At 38.0% G+C, this 17,277-nt stretch overlaps 1 protein-coding gene across 2 annotated transcripts in view; it reads left to right on the top strand.

The window, feature by feature from the left end:
• LOC138045776 (uncharacterized) overlaps positions 1-15,770 on the top strand; it is a 16,544-nt gene extending 774 nt beyond the window's left edge. The window contains exons 2-8 of one of the 2 annotated variants that reach the window (XM_068892395.1): positions 1,239-1,457; positions 3,285-3,370; positions 4,590-4,654; positions 7,296-7,410; positions 13,006-13,067; positions 13,239-13,366; positions 14,674-15,769. In XM_068892395.1, coding sequence (XP_068748496.1) covers positions 1,239-1,457; positions 3,285-3,370; positions 4,590-4,654; positions 7,296-7,410; positions 13,006-13,067; positions 13,239-13,366; positions 14,674-14,949 — 951 coding nt within the window. In that variant the 3' untranslated portion in view covers positions 14,950-15,769. Of the gene's footprint in view, positions 1-1,238; positions 1,458-3,284; positions 3,371-4,589; positions 4,655-7,295; positions 7,411-13,005; positions 13,068-13,238; positions 13,367-14,673 lie in introns of both variants that reach the window. The other variant, XM_068892397.1, reaches the window with a different exon arrangement.
• The last annotated feature ends 1,507 nt before the right edge of the window (positions 15,771-17,277 follow it).

Below are 17,277 nucleotides of genomic sequence, written 5' to 3'. Positions count from 1 at the left end.
TTAGAAATTATGCAGGAAGAGCAGATCTTAACAAGTGTTATTGAAATTCAAAAAGAAAATTGGGGGTGACTTTGTATTTTTCAAAGATAATTAATCAACAGTAATAATTTGTAAAAAGCTTTAAGATGCAAAGCAATGTATGGCATTCTTTTCCAAATTGAAGCTTAATTATCTCTGAAAAATGTATGGATACCCCCAATTTTCTTGCTAAGATCTGCTTTCTCCGCATAATTTTAAACTGCACAAAAATATCCTTGTATTAGTCAGCATCACCCATCGGAAACCAGTAACTTGAGGTGCATAGAACGTATGCTTAATCACATAGTAGGCACCGTCCTTAAATTCTAGTTTATTTTCTGGTGAAAAGAAGTTCCAGAAGATCGGTAGCCTTTAATTTTGTCTTACACTTTTGCTTTGCTTAAGCATAAGATTTTGATGTTAAGGCTTTTTGACAGGAAAAATTCAAACCAGAGGTGGTACTGTGGATAAGTGTTAATCAGTTTTTGAACATCTTGTCCCTGGTCTAAACTATTTGTTTTAGAAGCAAAACACTAAAGAAAATTGCCATCTTTTTTTTTGAAGGGGCGAAAGAAAAGTTTCAAAATCCTGAATTATTTTCTCTGCCTTAATATTGTGTTTTCATCTTTTTATTTTAAAAGTTAAAAAAAAGCATGATTTCTGCTTCAAGACATAAATGTAGCTCAGGGGGCTTAATAATACTAAGGAAGACTGACTTGCTCTTATTTAGAGAGGTATAAGTGAAAATGTGGGCAATAACACAAATTATAGGTGCTAGAAGTAGGTATTTCAACACCTGGCAAATAGCCTGATTTCTGACTTAGATATGTGTTTGTTGTCTCATTTGCTGCCAAATCCTTCAACCTCAGGAAGCAATTTAAAGTTTTTTTTTTCAAAAATGGTTTAAAATGAAAACAATGATTATGATGATAACCAACATTACTTAAATTATGTCACGTGACTGAGAGGCACTAAATTACTACTTGGGATTTTGAGACATCAAAGTAGTAATACTGTAGTCAATGTGATGGAGTAAAGTAGGGTAATAACCAAAAAACAAAGCTGCTCTGTTTGGAATTTGAACCCATTGAGCATTGGTGCTGCAGTCGAGGTCTCTTGCCATTACAATGTAGGCCAACGCTGTTTTGTTTTCATTCAAACAAAGACACTTGAGTATACAATTACATTTCCTATTATTGTTTTTTCTATTTGTTTCCCAGAAATCTGCTCTTCCCATGCTGCAGTTGCTGTTGTTTGTTGGTCTTCTTCTTCTTCCTTTCAATACAACACCAGTATTCATTGTTTGGAGTTATCAGAAAGTCCTTCACCTGTCGGAGTCTGGATTTTTGCTTATTGAAGCAGTTATGGGAGTGTTGGTAGTGATGTATGTCAGTCAATCTTTAGTGAATGAAATTGATGAACATCCTATAGTAGGGAAGGTACAAACTGTACAGTGTATTTAAACAGTCCTGTCATCAACCAATAAGGAGCTTAAAACTAAAAGTCACTCACTTTATGAGATTTTTGTTGATCCTATCCTCCTTCAGAAAAATCGATACAGATATGACTCCATGGTTCAATATCATGCAATTTTGTTTTGTTCTGAACAATGAAGACATATGCCGGAGAAGCCCTATTTAGTGCAGTCGTAAAAAGCTGGCCTGGCTGCTTATAGCTGGCACGGTCGGGGTCCATAATCATGATACAAAGAGAGCAATTCTTGATTAAGCTATGAATTTAACCTGGAACCTTTGAGTTCACATCCAGTGCTGTTGAGTTCATATCCAGTATTTCTCAAAAACAAAGCTCAAATCAGTTTAAAAAATGCCAGGGCAGTGTTCTTAAGTTCATTTCCAGTCAACTTGGAAAATTTGGGCTAGTTTTGAGTAAACTAAAAATCGACCCAAATTGTCACTTCCTGGGCTTTTGCATCCAGCGCTTCATATTTTAATTTTAAACTTCAGCATTTTAATTTCTTCAATTTTCAACAACCTGACCCGCGACCTAAGAATTACCAAGAGTAAAATTAATGAAATTGAGCACGGATTGGATAAGATTTAATACTCAAGGGAAATAAATTCCAAGCTAATAAGAGCAAGCTACCCATGGTGACTATGCGAACAAGAGAATAAAAGAATAAAACGATTTTATCCCATATTCTTTGGTAAACTAAAGGAATGAGATCGAAGGAAGAATGCAAGAAAAGAGTCAACAATACGAAGAATTCTGGGTAGTCAGCAAATCAAGTAGTATCCCCAGCCAACAAGATGTAACTTAAGGTGGCTCAAACCCAGGTTCGATTCCCAGACTTGGCGTCATATGTGGGTTGAGTTTGTTGGTTCTTTACTCTGCACTGAGAGTTTTTCAGTGGTTTTACAAGAGCACTCACGTTCAAAAAAGAGGCAAACAACAACTCAGAATAGGCATTTCTTTGTTCAATGCATTAATTTGCTTTGTGAGTTCCAAGTGACCTTATAAATTGCGCATGTTTTAGCACTCATATGACACTCAAACAAAAACCACTTTTGTCTTTACTCCATAACTTACCTTGTTCTGTCACCTCCCAGTGGGTATAATTGAACTACATGCAAGTTTTGTTATCACTTTCAAGGAACTTGAAAGACTATGAAATGAGAATGACAAGGTAATGTCACTCGTGGTAATTCTTAAGTCAAGGGTCAGGTTAATTGTTGAAAATTAAAGAAATAAAAATGCTGAATTTTGTAAGATAAATACAGTACTAACCCTCTTAGCCTGTTCCAGGCTCCCAGATAGTCGGGAAAACGAAAACAACTGTGTAGCCCCCACTCATTTTTCGTATGCATTTTTTTTCTCTTTCTCTACCATCTCATGATCTGGAAGCCTGAAACAGGCTACTTCACCCTCTACTCTTTACCCGTTATCTGTTACCCTTTACCCATAGAAAAGAGCTGCCAGTAATCGTGTGATTCTCAACTATGAATGGATGCGGTTTTTGTGATATCTGGAAAAAAAAATCAAGATTGTGGCAAATTGAGACAGTTAGAGCTTATTTCAGTTATTGCCGAGACCGTTTATAATATTCTGGCACCGCATACCTTAATTAATTCAGTACAGTAATTTCTACTATTGATTTTTTTAAAGGAGAAGATGGATATTTGCTGTGATGTATCATAGTACCAGTATACCTAAATAGTCAGTCAACCCCTAAGATGTCACACTGTTCATATTTGCAAATTGTTCTTTAAGAATTGTCTTCACCCATTACTTCAATTTTTTTCTTGCAGTCCTGTATCATAGCAATATCTGGAGTTTCATACCTTTTGTCAACATATCTTGGTTTTAAAATATTTTCTGATTCACAAGAGATTTGGTAAGAGGCTACATATTAACATTCTCTGGTGAATTTAGTCATCGTTATCTTGAAACTTAACCCATTCAGACCTCAAATGCCCTGGGACTCCCCACTGACGAGTAAAATTGTCTGGCGTTAGACTGAGTAAAATCTATAGACTATTAAGTCTCACTCTTAGGGCTCAGTAAGTTAAAGAATGATGACAACTTGAAAAATTTGACTAAAGTCCCTGCATAATTTTAAGTCAGCATCCTGTTTTTCTGTAGCAGATTTTACGATTTAAGCACCTTTTTGTTAAATTTTCCAAACTTGATCAAATACGGAAAGTGCTTTTCCAATGCATTGTTAGTTGGAACTCAAAATTAAACCCTGCATACTTGACATTTTTAACAAGGAATTCTTTCATTAAAGACTTTTACTGAAAATGTACATCTATTGGTGCGAAGTAGAGGTCAGAAAGCACAACTCATTGTTAAAACTAGAGAAGTCTTTGTACATGTAAGTAATTTGGCTGTGTCTAGAAGTCCTGCAGCCAGACAGAATTTTGAAAATACCCAGACTGTCCAGCATTCAAATGATTTCTTAATTTCATGTTGATCTTCACAAAATATCAGATTTATTTATTTATGTGACCACTTGGCACTGTATGAAAATCTCACCCGTCATCATTCACTCCAGTTACATTGCACCATGGTACTCCACCAGGAACTGAAGCTATTGGCTTTAAATTTTCATTGTGTTACTGTAAGTGATATACATGTAGGTACTTGGTGCAGTGATTGAATGCTAACCATTTAAAATGAGTGCTTAGACTTAAATAAATGCTATTTTGAATGGGTACTTTTAAAACATGTCAGTCATTTAGTGATTTGAAAACCTTGTCTGTCTGCATTAAGGCACTTTCTAATGATTTTGTTGAAAGAAGTTTTTATGCAAATTACTTGTTAACCCTGGTGACTGACGACTGTCTAACGCCAGATGATTTTACCTATCAATGGGAGGCAGTCCAGGAGTCAATGAGTTAACAAGTGTAAGTAAAGTGTGTATCAAGATCAAGGTCTTACATGTAATTCTTACTTCGTTATGTAGTTCATTTTCAGTAATTACTTGTTGCAAGACTGATCCCTTGAGTTCATAATTCAACACTTATACTATGTTATGAAATAACCTGCTTTGTCAGCCTGAGTGGTGATGATTTTATCTTACTAGTATGTGTTTTCTAAATGTTGTATGGCAGGATTGGTTGTTTTGCTGTCTTTTTCTCAGTCCTTATGTTTGTTGTTTGCTTGTGCAAGGAGGAAGGTATTTGTATTCGGATTGCATTCTTATTTTTGGTTATTTGGTCAAAATCTGGCCAATTATTTCGTGCTATAATATTAATGGTGGCTATAGGTTTTGAGAAAAACTATCACAGGTCTAATTGGGTGCAGGAAGATGGAAAAGAAGAGGGAAGAAAAATTATGAATTTTTTTGTACACCAATTGCATTAAAATTTGTAAGGCATGCTGCATGTATTGCTCTAAACGCAGCAAGGATTCCTCCAAAGAAATTAAAAACACTTAAAACAAAGCGTACAATGTAACTTTGACACCGGTTCTGACCTTTTTTTGTCCCAGTCCTTGTCCCGGTTCACTTTAACCAGATATTGTCTAAAGTTAGCAGATGGTCATGTAGTAATGTTAGGTACCTACATGTATAAGCAAGGACGTACGAAACAAGGGGAGAAGTCGAAACTGGAAAGTTCTCCAGGGTAAAAAGGAAGATAAAAGACCGGGCATGAAAAAAAAGAAAGATTTGAATGAGGAAACAAAGAAAACGCAGCTCGCTGCTAGCAACAAGGGCTAAGTCTGCAATCAGGTACAAATAATCTGTGACTAATGATGCATTGCTGAATGCCTTTTCCCGCAAATTCAAAACTGTTTCCTGACAAACCTCATCAGGGGGCCTTATTACCTTGATTTTCATTTGTGGGCAGCATCATAGCAGCATGACCGCATTCACATTGACAAGGTGTGAAAACATGTAAAATCTTTTCTGCCCGAAAACTCTGGGTTTATTTTCAACTGAATTTACAGGGCAGGGTATGTAGATTTGTCGGATTTTTACGAAATTTGGCGAAAATGATCGCTGGATATTGGTACACGAAAGTGTCTCCATTACCCAAGTCACAGGTCGATCCACAAACTTGGGCGGATGTTCTTTGTAGACGGCACTTTCATAAAACACTTCCTCTGTAAAAGTAGCTTAATTTCGTTGAGCTTGTTTGTCAATGAACAAATATTGTAATGACAAATATTCAAGCATTTATATGGAGGCTCAAGGAAGGAATTACCGTTACAAGCATAGGTGGAAGACTGCGAGCTTCGAGTAGGTTGTTCATCATTGTCATTGAAGCTGTATTCACCAGGACCAGGATTTTTTAAAGAAACTCCGGTATCGCCAGTTAGCACTAATCTTTGTAACATATCTTAAGAGCGAGATATCTTCTTCGGCGAGGCAAATTAGCGTCTGTAAACACAATATGGCGTCGGTTTAAAATGATATCCAAAACCAAAAAGAACTCGCATAGAAACACATTGGTCGTCGTAGTAGCTTCTGAATTCAACCAAACAATCCATAAATTAAATTTTGCTTTTTGTGCAATTCTTAATTGGCAACAGTTGAACTGGTGTATTTCATGAAATTTAGGAGTTCATACTACCCTACAGTAAAGGTGTATTGTTTTTTATGTTTGTGAATAATCTTACTTAATTCGAATTCGGTTTGTACGCAAAACAAAGCAAATAAATGAAGTGGTTCATCTTCATTCAGTATTCCAAAGAAATCTCACCTTAATATCCTGTCATTCCTCCATATTCTTTAGTAAAAGTCAATTCAATTTCAATTCTTTATTTGAGAAAGCAGGTTAAAATTACAAAAATTACAAAGTAATAGTTGCATCGGCAGCTATCAGCTGATGTGGACCTGCTATGTAAAACTATTTAGAATATATGAAATAAAATATAGACTAAAACAATTACAATTACAATTACTCCATATGCTCAATTACAAAAAAGCTGCCATAAAGATAGGATAAGACATCTACTAAAGAGTGTATCCCATCTCTCTACATACCCCATAACAGTACTTCTGTAAGCAGGTATAGATTAAAATAGATAATAAATAATAATAAATAAACTTCATCGTGGACTTCAGTGATGAATACTTAAAATTAATAATAAATAAAGTCATCATTCGTGTTTGAAATTACAATAGCTTCCTTATTGAATGAAAAATTAAGAATGTCTTTTGCGTGCTTTCTGAGTATTGCTTTAAACCCTTCTATGCTAACATTACATAGTTTAACTTTTTTAATTATAAAGTTCCAGATATTTGGGCCTCTATATTGGAGAGAACTTCTCCCAAGTTCAGACTTTACCCTAATAATATCAAATTGATTACAAAATCTTGTTGATCTGGATGATATTGAAAACATATCCAAAATTTGGCTGGGGGCAGCTCCTACAAAAATTTGATGCATCGTAAATAATATACGTCTTTTATATAAATAATTGATAGGAAGCCAATTACAGTGAAGCAAACATGAGCTACTTTCTTGTGAAGAAGGGAGACGATTAATTATACGACATGCACGAGCATGAATGTGATCTAAACTATTAAGTAATGATTGGGAACAGTAAAGTCTGATCGCTGCTGTACTGAGTGTTTCCGTTGGCAAATTTACTTGTATCAATTAATAGATAACCTTTATTTCTCTGTAGTGCAACAAGTAACAGCTACTTAAAGTTACAGGGTTATCTGTCTGGTAAACTTTCGCCACTTTCCAAATTTTACACGTGATTTCTTTGCTCTGACTAAGCATGGTGGTTTGCTATAAATGGACAATTTATTTAACTATTTGTGGATCCCCCGGAAACGTTCTTAGGCGTCTTGTTTTCTTTAGGTATCATTTCTGATGCAGCTTTTGTCGCTCTGCAAATGATGTTTATAATTTGGTCTATGAAACAAGAGAGATTAATGCAGGAAAATTCACTTGATGCTCCAGCACAATGGCTGCAGTAAGTGTAAGAATTATGTAGAATCGATTTTGAACTATTGGGTATTTTGGACATGAATACCTGCCAACTCTCCCGGTTTTCCCGGGAGTCTCCAAGTTTGTTCATCACATCTCCCGGTCTCCCGGTTAGAACACCAAATCTCCCGTGAAATACTTACCGTGGCCTTTTTCAAAAAATTTTCATTTACTTCATTATTTCGAGATGTTAAAAAGGGAAATGAAACAAGAAGTGGATTTAGTGCTCTTATTTGAGCTGTTCTCGATCAGAAAAAGTAAAACAGAGCAATGAAGTTGATGTATATTTAACGAGTATCGTAATTGGTCAAAAGTCCACCAATGAAATTGCACAATACATGGTAGAAAGTTAACATGGTTATGGGAACAGTAGCAATATGGTAGATAAATGCTGTTCTAACTGAGAGACGTTGGGGAAATTCAGAAGGCCTTCGGGTGATTTTCGGAGAGTATTCAGACATTGTCAAAAATGGAAAGATTTCTAGACGTCTCCAGATTTTTGTACTCTGGGGGTTGGCAGGTATGGTGTCACATGCAATGTGAGACAAAAGTTGAAAACATCGTCTCAGTTAGTTTAGTTGCAAGGGAAACCAGAAAAAATCCAGGCTTGAACGGGATATGAACCCATGACCATGCAATTGGGTTGCACTTCCTCTACCTACTGAGCTATGAAGCCCATTCGGAGCTGGGTGCATCCCGTATCCCCCCCCCGTACCAGGTGAACGAAATGATTTTTCTGAATAGGGCATTTTCAACCAACCTCTAGAGACACCAATAACAATAGAGAAATGTACGACTTCTGGTGGACAAAGAAAATAAGTTAATGAGGGATTTTTTGTCTTTGTTCACCAACATTGCGGCGATGACGTCACGTGAACACCTACTGTATCTGAAGTTTCGTATCTTGGAACTGCAGAATATATATATCTTATTAGATGTTTTGGTGTGTAGTATCGCTGAGTATTTTTAAGAGCTGTGCTGTATTTTGACGAGCTTACTAGGGCGAGTCAAAATACAAACAATGATTCGAAATACTCAGCAATATTATATCCTATTTGTTCATCCAACTTTTTTTTTGCACTAAATTTTTCGCAAATGAATTGTCAACAACGGAGAACATGCAACAGATTTGTGTGTGCAGGGCAATGCCAGCAGCTAAACTAGTCAAACCAGTTCCCTACTGTACAATAACCAAGTGTACAAATAACTAACTGTACAATATCGTGGAATATTTGTACTCGTTTTGTGCGTTTTTTATGCAATAACTAATACGGTTGGATAATGAAATGAAGTAAAAGTTGAAAAATCATTGCATACAGAGTTAGTCTGAAGCCTAAAAGCGGAGTTCCCTTGCTATTTAATCTTATAATAAGTTAAAAATTGTGGCTTGAGCCTGCAACATACGGTGACCCCCAAGGGACATGCTGCAAATAAAATAAAGTTGCTGCAAATTTACAAAACGAGTTGCTGGGAATTAAAACATCAAAAGTATGCGTGCGCACTAAAGGAAGGGCAGGTACAACTCACAGGTGATTGTTTTAGCAATACAGAAAGTATCCTAAACATTCATTAAAGCTAACCTTAGTCCTAATTAGGCTTGATGTTAGCATCTCTAAACAGTTAGGGTTGTTTCTGTATTGGTAAAACAATGACATTTCACTTGGGACCTGTGACCTGTGTTTTGTTCCTGTCCTTCCTTCAGTGCGCGCGCATGCTTTTGATGTTTTAATTTGCAGCAACTTTTTTAAATTTGAAGTAAGTTTATTTTATTTGCAGCAACGTTATTTTATTTGAAGCACCTTTTTTTGTAATTTGCAGCAACTTTATTTTATTTGAAGCAACTCTTTAATTTGCAGCATGTCCCTTGTGGGCCACCTTGTGGGCACAGAGCGCAATTTAAAACTTAAAAGTGGGATATTTCGTTCGGATCCACCGAACTTCGTCAGCCACAATGCAAATTTGAATGTTAAGAAGGGTTTTATAATGGTCTCGAGGGGGCTAAGATGGTGTCATAGATGCTGGCTAATTCGAAGCCATTGTTCCTGTTCAAAGACGGCTTACGTAATCTTATCTCAATTGCCTCCCTTATGCGGCGTTTGAATGTGTTATTCTCCATGGCAAGAATTTTGTCTTGCTGGAATCCACTGAATGACCCGTGAGCTTACAATGTTCATGAACAGCTGAGAAAGATGTTCCTTAACTCGAGTTTCTAATAACAGAGAAGTTTCGCCCACATAATCTTTGTCACATTGTTCGCAATGGATGTGATAGACTGTCACACACTTTTTAAGGTTTTCTGTTTTATCCTTAACACGAGCTAGTGGTGATCTTAAGGAATTGAAAGGCTTGTGGACAAGTGGGACCTCGTGTGATTTAAATGCTCTTTGGAGGCGTTCCGAAGTGCCCTTGATGTATGGCGCTGACGCATATATTCTCTTCTCGTTAACGGATTCTTCGGAAACTCTTGAAACAGATCCAGTGTTCGGTATGGTTAGCATCCAATCAGGATAGTTGTTGGCTTTCAAGGCTTGCTTAGCGTGTTGAATTTCCTTTAGCTTGTCAACTTCTTCAGACACCAAAGTTTGAGCTGGAAGTAACAGAGTGTTAACTACAGCTCTTTTATGTTGCAGGTGATGGTTAGAATGGAAATTCAGATATTAATCAGTATGAGTGGGTATACGTATACGGTGACCTCTGTTGAGCCATCCTTGTTCACGTGAGGGCAGTTCTTTTCTTCCTCCGAAGTGAACTGGATGTGTGGATTGATGGAATTGAGATGATCGGATAATGAGCTCGCTGCGCATTCATGAATTTTGGTCATCGTGTCATCAACATATCGATACCACATAGCTGGCCGGTTAGGTGCGGTATCCAATGCTCTGCTCTCAAAGCGTTCCATGTAAAGGTTTGCGACTATGGGTGAAATTGGGGAACCCATCGCGGCCCCTTGTTTTTGCTTACAGAATTCTTTCTGAAATGTGAAGTAGGTACTTGAAAGGCACAGTTCAAGTAGGGTGGATAATTGTGGTACATCCAGAAAACATCTATCTGGGTCACCTTCCAGTTTCGATCTTACAATTGGCATAGCTTTGTTGATCGTGATACTTGTAAACAATGCCGAAACATCGTATGCCACGAGTTTCTGTCCCAGGGGTACTTCAAGATCTGCGATTTTGTTAACGAAATCCTCACTATTGATGATATGGTGATCGTTGAGACCCACAAGAGGTCTTACTATCTTGGCAAGGAACTTGGCAGTATTTTACATCACACTGCCAATGCTTGAGACTATTGGTCGTAGCGGAGCATCTTTCTTGTGGATTTTGGGAAGACCGTAGAATTTAGGAATGTTCTCTGCTGTGGGTTACAGTTGGCTGTATTGTCAGAAATTCTGCCCTCTCTTCGCCAATCCCTCAAAGTTTGAATGAGCTTGTTCTTAATAGATCTAGTTGGGTCGGATGTCAATTTCTCATAGGTGTTGGTGTCATCCAGTAAGGTCTTAACTTTGTTCTGGTAATCCTTTTTTTAAATTTTTATTTATTTTATTTATTTTTTAAATTGTAATTATAATTTAGTTACATGAGGTAGTTTTAGGCTAATGAACTGTTACATGTAATTTATAATAGAAAAAAAAACATTACAACATACAAAACAATGATGCAAAATAAAAATAAAAAAAAAACCCTTTGCAACACAAAAAGTAATTAGATTCTTTCAAGTAGAAGTCGTAGGATGGTAATGTGAGAGGAAAGGGTGGAAGCCTTCTATTTTAGGACATTGACTGCGTGTTCTACAGGTCCAAATGTAATACCTTGCGACCAAAACTAAAAAGTAGTGATTCTTGTTTTGCATTAATTGAGGCCTTAGACCAACAACTAATGATGGTGACAAGTCCAGCGTAGGAAAAGCTTGGTCACGAATCAGCCATTCCTTAAAAGCTTCCCAAAAACGGGACGTTACAGTGAAAGTCCAGAGTAAGTGAATGAGTGATTTCTCTTCCCGTTGACAGAAACTGCAGAGATCGTCATCAATAAAGTTTATTTTTTGGAGAAACTTATTGGTGGCTAATCGCCTGTGAAAAAGCTTAAATTGAAATACTAGAGGTTTAGAGATTTTGGTACATTCGAAGGGTTTTCGATACACGGCCACCCAGTCAACAGTTTCGTTTGGTTCAATTAGGCAATCTGCTGACCACTTCATCTGACTATTCAAGGGCTGTTTTCTTTTTTTTTCCACAAGCTTTTGGTACACTATTCTGTTTGGTTTATTTGCCATCAGAACTTTTTCACAAAACGTTTTGTAGTCCGAAACTTCGCTTAGGTTTTTCCCATTGGTTGTTTCCCACAACTGCTTTATAGCCGAGATGACTCCAAGAAAAGACAGAAAACTTGGTTTCAATCTATAATGGTCTTTAAATTCTGAGAAAGATAAAAAAGTGGACTCATTAACCATTAAATCGCTGACAACCTGAATTCCCCTTAGTAGCCCATAGTGCGTAGTATATTGATTTATTTTCGACTCGTACAAGAGAATTGACTGTGACCGCAGCTGGGTGACAGAGGACATGCAATCTTCGAAAGTAACTTCTGAGCAAATTTGCAGTATTTCTTGCAGGAAAGCATCCGATACTTTTCCAACTTTTAACAAATCTTTTTGATTTAGATTACTCCTAAAAAAGGTAGCACCATCGAGATCTTGCAGTTGCAGGTCAAATAATAGTTTCCATTTTGCGTGGTTATTTTGGTCGAAGTATTTCTTAATCCAAGTTGCCTTCAAAGCCTTGCTAAAAATCTTTACATCAACCATCTTTAGTCCACCCTGTTCATAATCACTAATCATAGTATCACGCTTAATTTTGTCACCTTTGCCGTCCCACAGAAAATTGTAACAGAGATTATTAACTTCGTTAACTACTCTTTGATCTGTTGGCAAAGGTGAGAGAATATAAACAAGTTGCGAGATTATTAAACTTTTTAATACAGTTATTTTACCAAGTAAACTAAGTCGACGCAATTCCCAACAGCCCAAAGTTGCCTTAAGTTTTGTTAGTTTTTTGTTATAGTTTGCTTTCATCGTTATTACCGGGTCAGTTGACTACCGTACACCCAAAGTCTTTACCTTGTCCCTCATCCATTTCAGCTGGATTTCAGGGCAAAGTTTCTCCTCGCTATTTGCTTTACCACCAATCCAAAAGGCTTCTGTTTTTTTACGGTTTAAACGGAGACCGTAGCTTTTTGTTTATGCAAGGTCTTCTCTGATTTTCAAGCTCTCTTTTCAATCATTTAGATCCCGTAGTCATAAATTGTTCACTTTACAGCAATGTCAATGTCATGTCTTTTTAAATTTTTCAAGTCCCTTTTCCGAAAAAAAATTCAAGGACTGTCCTTACGATAATAAGTTGAAGTACTGAACAGTTAATCCGTTTTGCTGAGCATTAATGCGTGAATCATCAAAGCCTTGCTTTGGGTTATCTACTCATTCAGCCATCCATGGACTAATCTGGAATGGTAACACAACTTCAACCAGTCGCATTCTGCTTTTCTTCATTAAGTGATCTAACGTTTTGTTTATTTTTTTTTAGATCTATCTCAGATAACCACTCGTTCCTTAGTTTGTTGTTATCGATGGCTACGGCGAGTCTAGGTATGGGAGACGTCAATCGATTATCTGTATGAGTTAAAAATAAGAGAGGCTTGGAGGACGGGAATAAAGAATAGAGACGAATCAAAGGAAGGTGTATTCCGTATTTTCAGTTGACTTTTTTTCGTCTTTTTAAAATTGAAATTGATCGACTGTGGCACATTTGTTTTGCAGAACATGTAGCCCGTGTGCAGAGGATAATTTCCATCTTTCTTTCACCAGTATGTCTGCTTTTGTCTTTATTACGAGTGGCTAGTGTGCTTGGTTTTGCAGCAATTGTACAACTGTTTTATTCAGAAGAGGTTAGCGTGCTTTTGTGAGATGACAACTGCAGACTGCAGATTGCAGACTGCCTACAAATAGCGCTGATAAACAGCGCATCGATTTTGCACAGTACGAAGCGAGTAAGATCGTGACTGGTGCCATGGAGGGCACAAGTAAGGTGCGTCCGTTTGCCAAAATAGGAGGAAATGAAAAAGAGGCGAACAAATACACAAATTAGTATTGTATTTTAAAATTGTTTTCCCAAAATTGCCAAGAAGAAACTTGTTTTTTGCCTGTTTGCTACAGGTATCAAGTAAATGAAAGAAATGTATATTGTGAAGGACGGGTTCTAGACGAAATGAAGAAGTGATCCTCCCACTTGTCTGGATTTTTTATTTATAGACACCTAAAAATATTCAGATGGCTTGAACGGGATTCGAACCCCAACCTCTGCGATGCCGGTGCAATGCTGTATCAACTGAGCTATGTAGCCACTCAGTTGGGAGCAGGTCAATTTGTTCGGAGCACGAGCCCAACAAATTGACCTGTTCCCAAGTGAGTGGCTTCTTAGCTCAGTTGATAGAGCATTGCACCGGCATCGCAGAGGTCATGGGTTCGAATCCCGTTCAAGCCACCTGAATTTTTTACGTGTCTATAAGAGACAATAGGGACCTTAAGCAAGGACGACGACGACGACGACTAAGAGAACGCCACAAAACAGTAGGTTCAATTAGCAAAAACAATAGCTGTGCACGCCCTACACGTGCGATTTACATTTAATACATTTCTCTGCTGTTTTCGTCCCGACAACGACGTGAAATGATTGAATTTGAGGTCATGTATGGAGGACGCGATCACCTGACGACGAATTTTCAATTTTCTTTTTAAGTATCTACACCGTTCTCACTGATTTTATTCTGGACTCACAATGTGGACAATGCCGCGCGACGTGGAGTCATCCCAAAATTATTGCAGTAACGGGAAACAATATTTTTAGAAGACGTCGTCGTCGGCCTTGCCTAGGATCCCTAATTGCTTAAATTGTCGAGATGAGTGCGAAGACCACTTCTACATTTTATTTCAGGTATCAAGTAAATTCTCAAGAGAGAGAGGCGAGTTAAAATAAGAAATTTCATTTATCTGTGACAACAGCAGCCTAAACACAACAGTCAGTCGCCCATTTTCAATCTCCCCTTCGTACTTATTCAATCTCAATGAGATGGGAGAGCCATCATTTAATTCCTGTAGGGCAAGGTTATATGTGGATTTAAAAGTGATGCTTACAATCCGGTTGCTGGAACTCCCTAGTAAGTTCGTATTTATGTAACTCGTATTTTATTTGCAGAAAGAAGAGAGCTGTAACTTTTACAAAGAAGAACCTAGACCTTACCGAAACCTTTTTCGACCGCTATGTATTCGTTTGATCGCGATATTTGTATACACCGAAGTGGTAATTCGCACCATCGACACCACAACTTCCTACAATGCGCCTGGAGTCGGTAACAGATCGACTAGTGTGGATTTATTACCCATGTTAACAGGCATCAGAGTGTGGCGGATTGTGCAGCTTATTACGGTTCCATGTACTTACCTTTATCAATTATTCAAACAAATAGATTAGACACTTGAAGTCGTTTGCGATCAGCTTCTCCTCGTGAAGACGAAAAAGTCGGCCATACAACACGTTTCTAAAGCTGAAGACCGCTCGACTAACGTCAGTCTCAAGCCAGTGTAGTTCACTTTACATGTATACTTCATGATTATCAGTGATTCCGTATCAGGGGACTGAGAAGAATAAGAATAAGCACAAGTGATAAATCTAAATCTTATGAATTCAAAACAAATAAAATCAAAGATCGGTTTTTGATGAGAAGAAAAAACCAGAGTACCCGGAGATATCCTCTCCGAGCAGAGTGGAGAACCAACAAACTCAACCCATATTTGACGCCGAGTCCTGGAATCGCTCCCGGACCACATTGGTGGAAAATGAGTAACAGATGAGGTACACCTATTAAATAATACTCTATTTTGTGGGAGTACAATAATGAATATGGTTAATAAGGGAATTTCAGAGATGAATAATTTGCTAATAAAGAGTCATTTCAGCTCGCTATCGCGGACAAGAACCATGCCAAATTGATCGAGGGGGGCCCCTCTTTTTTATTTCTTTTGTTTTCCTTGCCATTAATTTTTTATCGCTCTTATTACCTGCATGTGACTCCAAAGATTAGTAGTAAGCCACCTATACGTGTTGTGTGCATGGTTGTCCTTTAAAAGATATTATTATACATTGGTGTCACCAGCTCGATTTTGATTGGCTATAAGCACGCAGCTAATTCTTGCTTGCTCTGTTTCTCTTACGTCGTACCTACAAACAATAGATTTTATATATGTAGAATTGACGTCATACCTACAGACAATAGTTTATGCATGCAAAAGTGACGTCACCTAACACACTAACCAGCAGTTTGATTAGTTTTGTCATGGCGGAGCTCAGCTCAGGAATATGCATGATAAAACAATTATTGTATTCGGTTTTCACATGATAGCGACAATTATCAAGGCCTCAGTTTGTGTTATTCCCCTCAGCCTTCGGCTTCGGCAGATAATACAAACTTTGGCCTTGATAATTATCGCTATCATGCTCAACCTCATCCAATAATTGTTAAATACTGCTAGTTCCTCTTCTTGAACCATGCCTTGTATTATGGGTGTCGAAAACTATTTGAAAATTTTGCTTCCTCTCCTTTACATAAAATTAGTGACCTTAAGTAGAGGCGAATCACTTTACAAGCTTCTTGAGTGAAAAAGGAGCGATGTCCTGTTGGACGAGGTTAATAGGTGGATTTAGCAAAGCACTGACTACGGCGCGTTCACCAATACAAACCAAGAAAGGACAGGCCGAGAACGCCTTCGTGTTGTTGATTTTGCAGTGGTTTAGCATACTCTCAACGCAACATTCCCTATCATCATACATTAATAACAGTCTGAGAATACCCCGCGCCGTACGCCAAAGGGAGTCGGGCCATCCACACTTCCCACCTCTGCGATTGTTTCAGTCGATGTCGACGCCCTCATACTCCAGTTTTCCTTACTTATTTTTGCTTAACAATGCGTGCTGCCGATTTCTAGCCTTCGGATTTGCTCTGTCTATTTCACCGTCACAGGGATGACTTGAGCAGTTTTCATAGCATGAAGCGACTCGGAGTATTTCTACTACCCCCTAGATGGGATGCTTGTCCATCACGGGGTTACCCCCAGCATTTTCGCCGGTACCCATTTATAGCGGAGCTCTGCGCGCGCCTTGGACGCGCGCGCGCAGCACCATTGTTAAGAAAATATGGTAACCCAACCGTCCGTACATACGTACGCTCAACCTAGGTGAATTCACCTGAACATAAGCGAGGGTTCATTTTTCGCGCGCTTTCTGTGGGTCGACGCGGCTACACGGCCATACTATATATCAACGAAAGTTCTTACACAGTCAACGCTTTTCGTGTTCGGGTGGAAAACGGTTTGGAAGATGTTTTCTTTGTGCATTTTTCGCTGGTTTAAATCCATTTTGACATATGATATCTGTGGTCGACACTGGTGGCTACGTAGTTATTCAAGTCAAGCATGGGCGGGATGTAAACTTAAAGCTGAGTGTTTATTTTTAATTTGCTTAGAGCCGCTTTTTTCTCTGTATTGCAATTTTTGGCATATCTTTAGAACCTCTGATATGGTCACATGATGCCTGGAGGACCTATGTCTAGGACAGAAACGAAAGGACTGAGTCAAAGGGAACGACAACGACAAAACAGATAACCAGTAATAGCTCATACTTAGCACACAAATTCTTTCCTTGGCACTAAACCGTTTGTTATTTTTACGGATGCGTTTTTTTAAAAGGTGGTTTAATCGGTTCTTCCTTTTTTCAGGCAAGAAAATCGAATTTTTATTGTCAACT

The sequence above is a fragment of the Montipora capricornis genome, chromosome 4 (assembly GCF_036669925.1).
Source record: "Montipora capricornis isolate CH-2021 chromosome 4, ASM3666992v2, whole genome shotgun sequence".
NCBI classification, from domain to species: domain Eukaryota; kingdom Metazoa; phylum Cnidaria; class Anthozoa; order Scleractinia; family Acroporidae; genus Montipora; species Montipora capricornis.
This window is presented reverse-complemented; position numbering and strand designations above follow the sequence as displayed.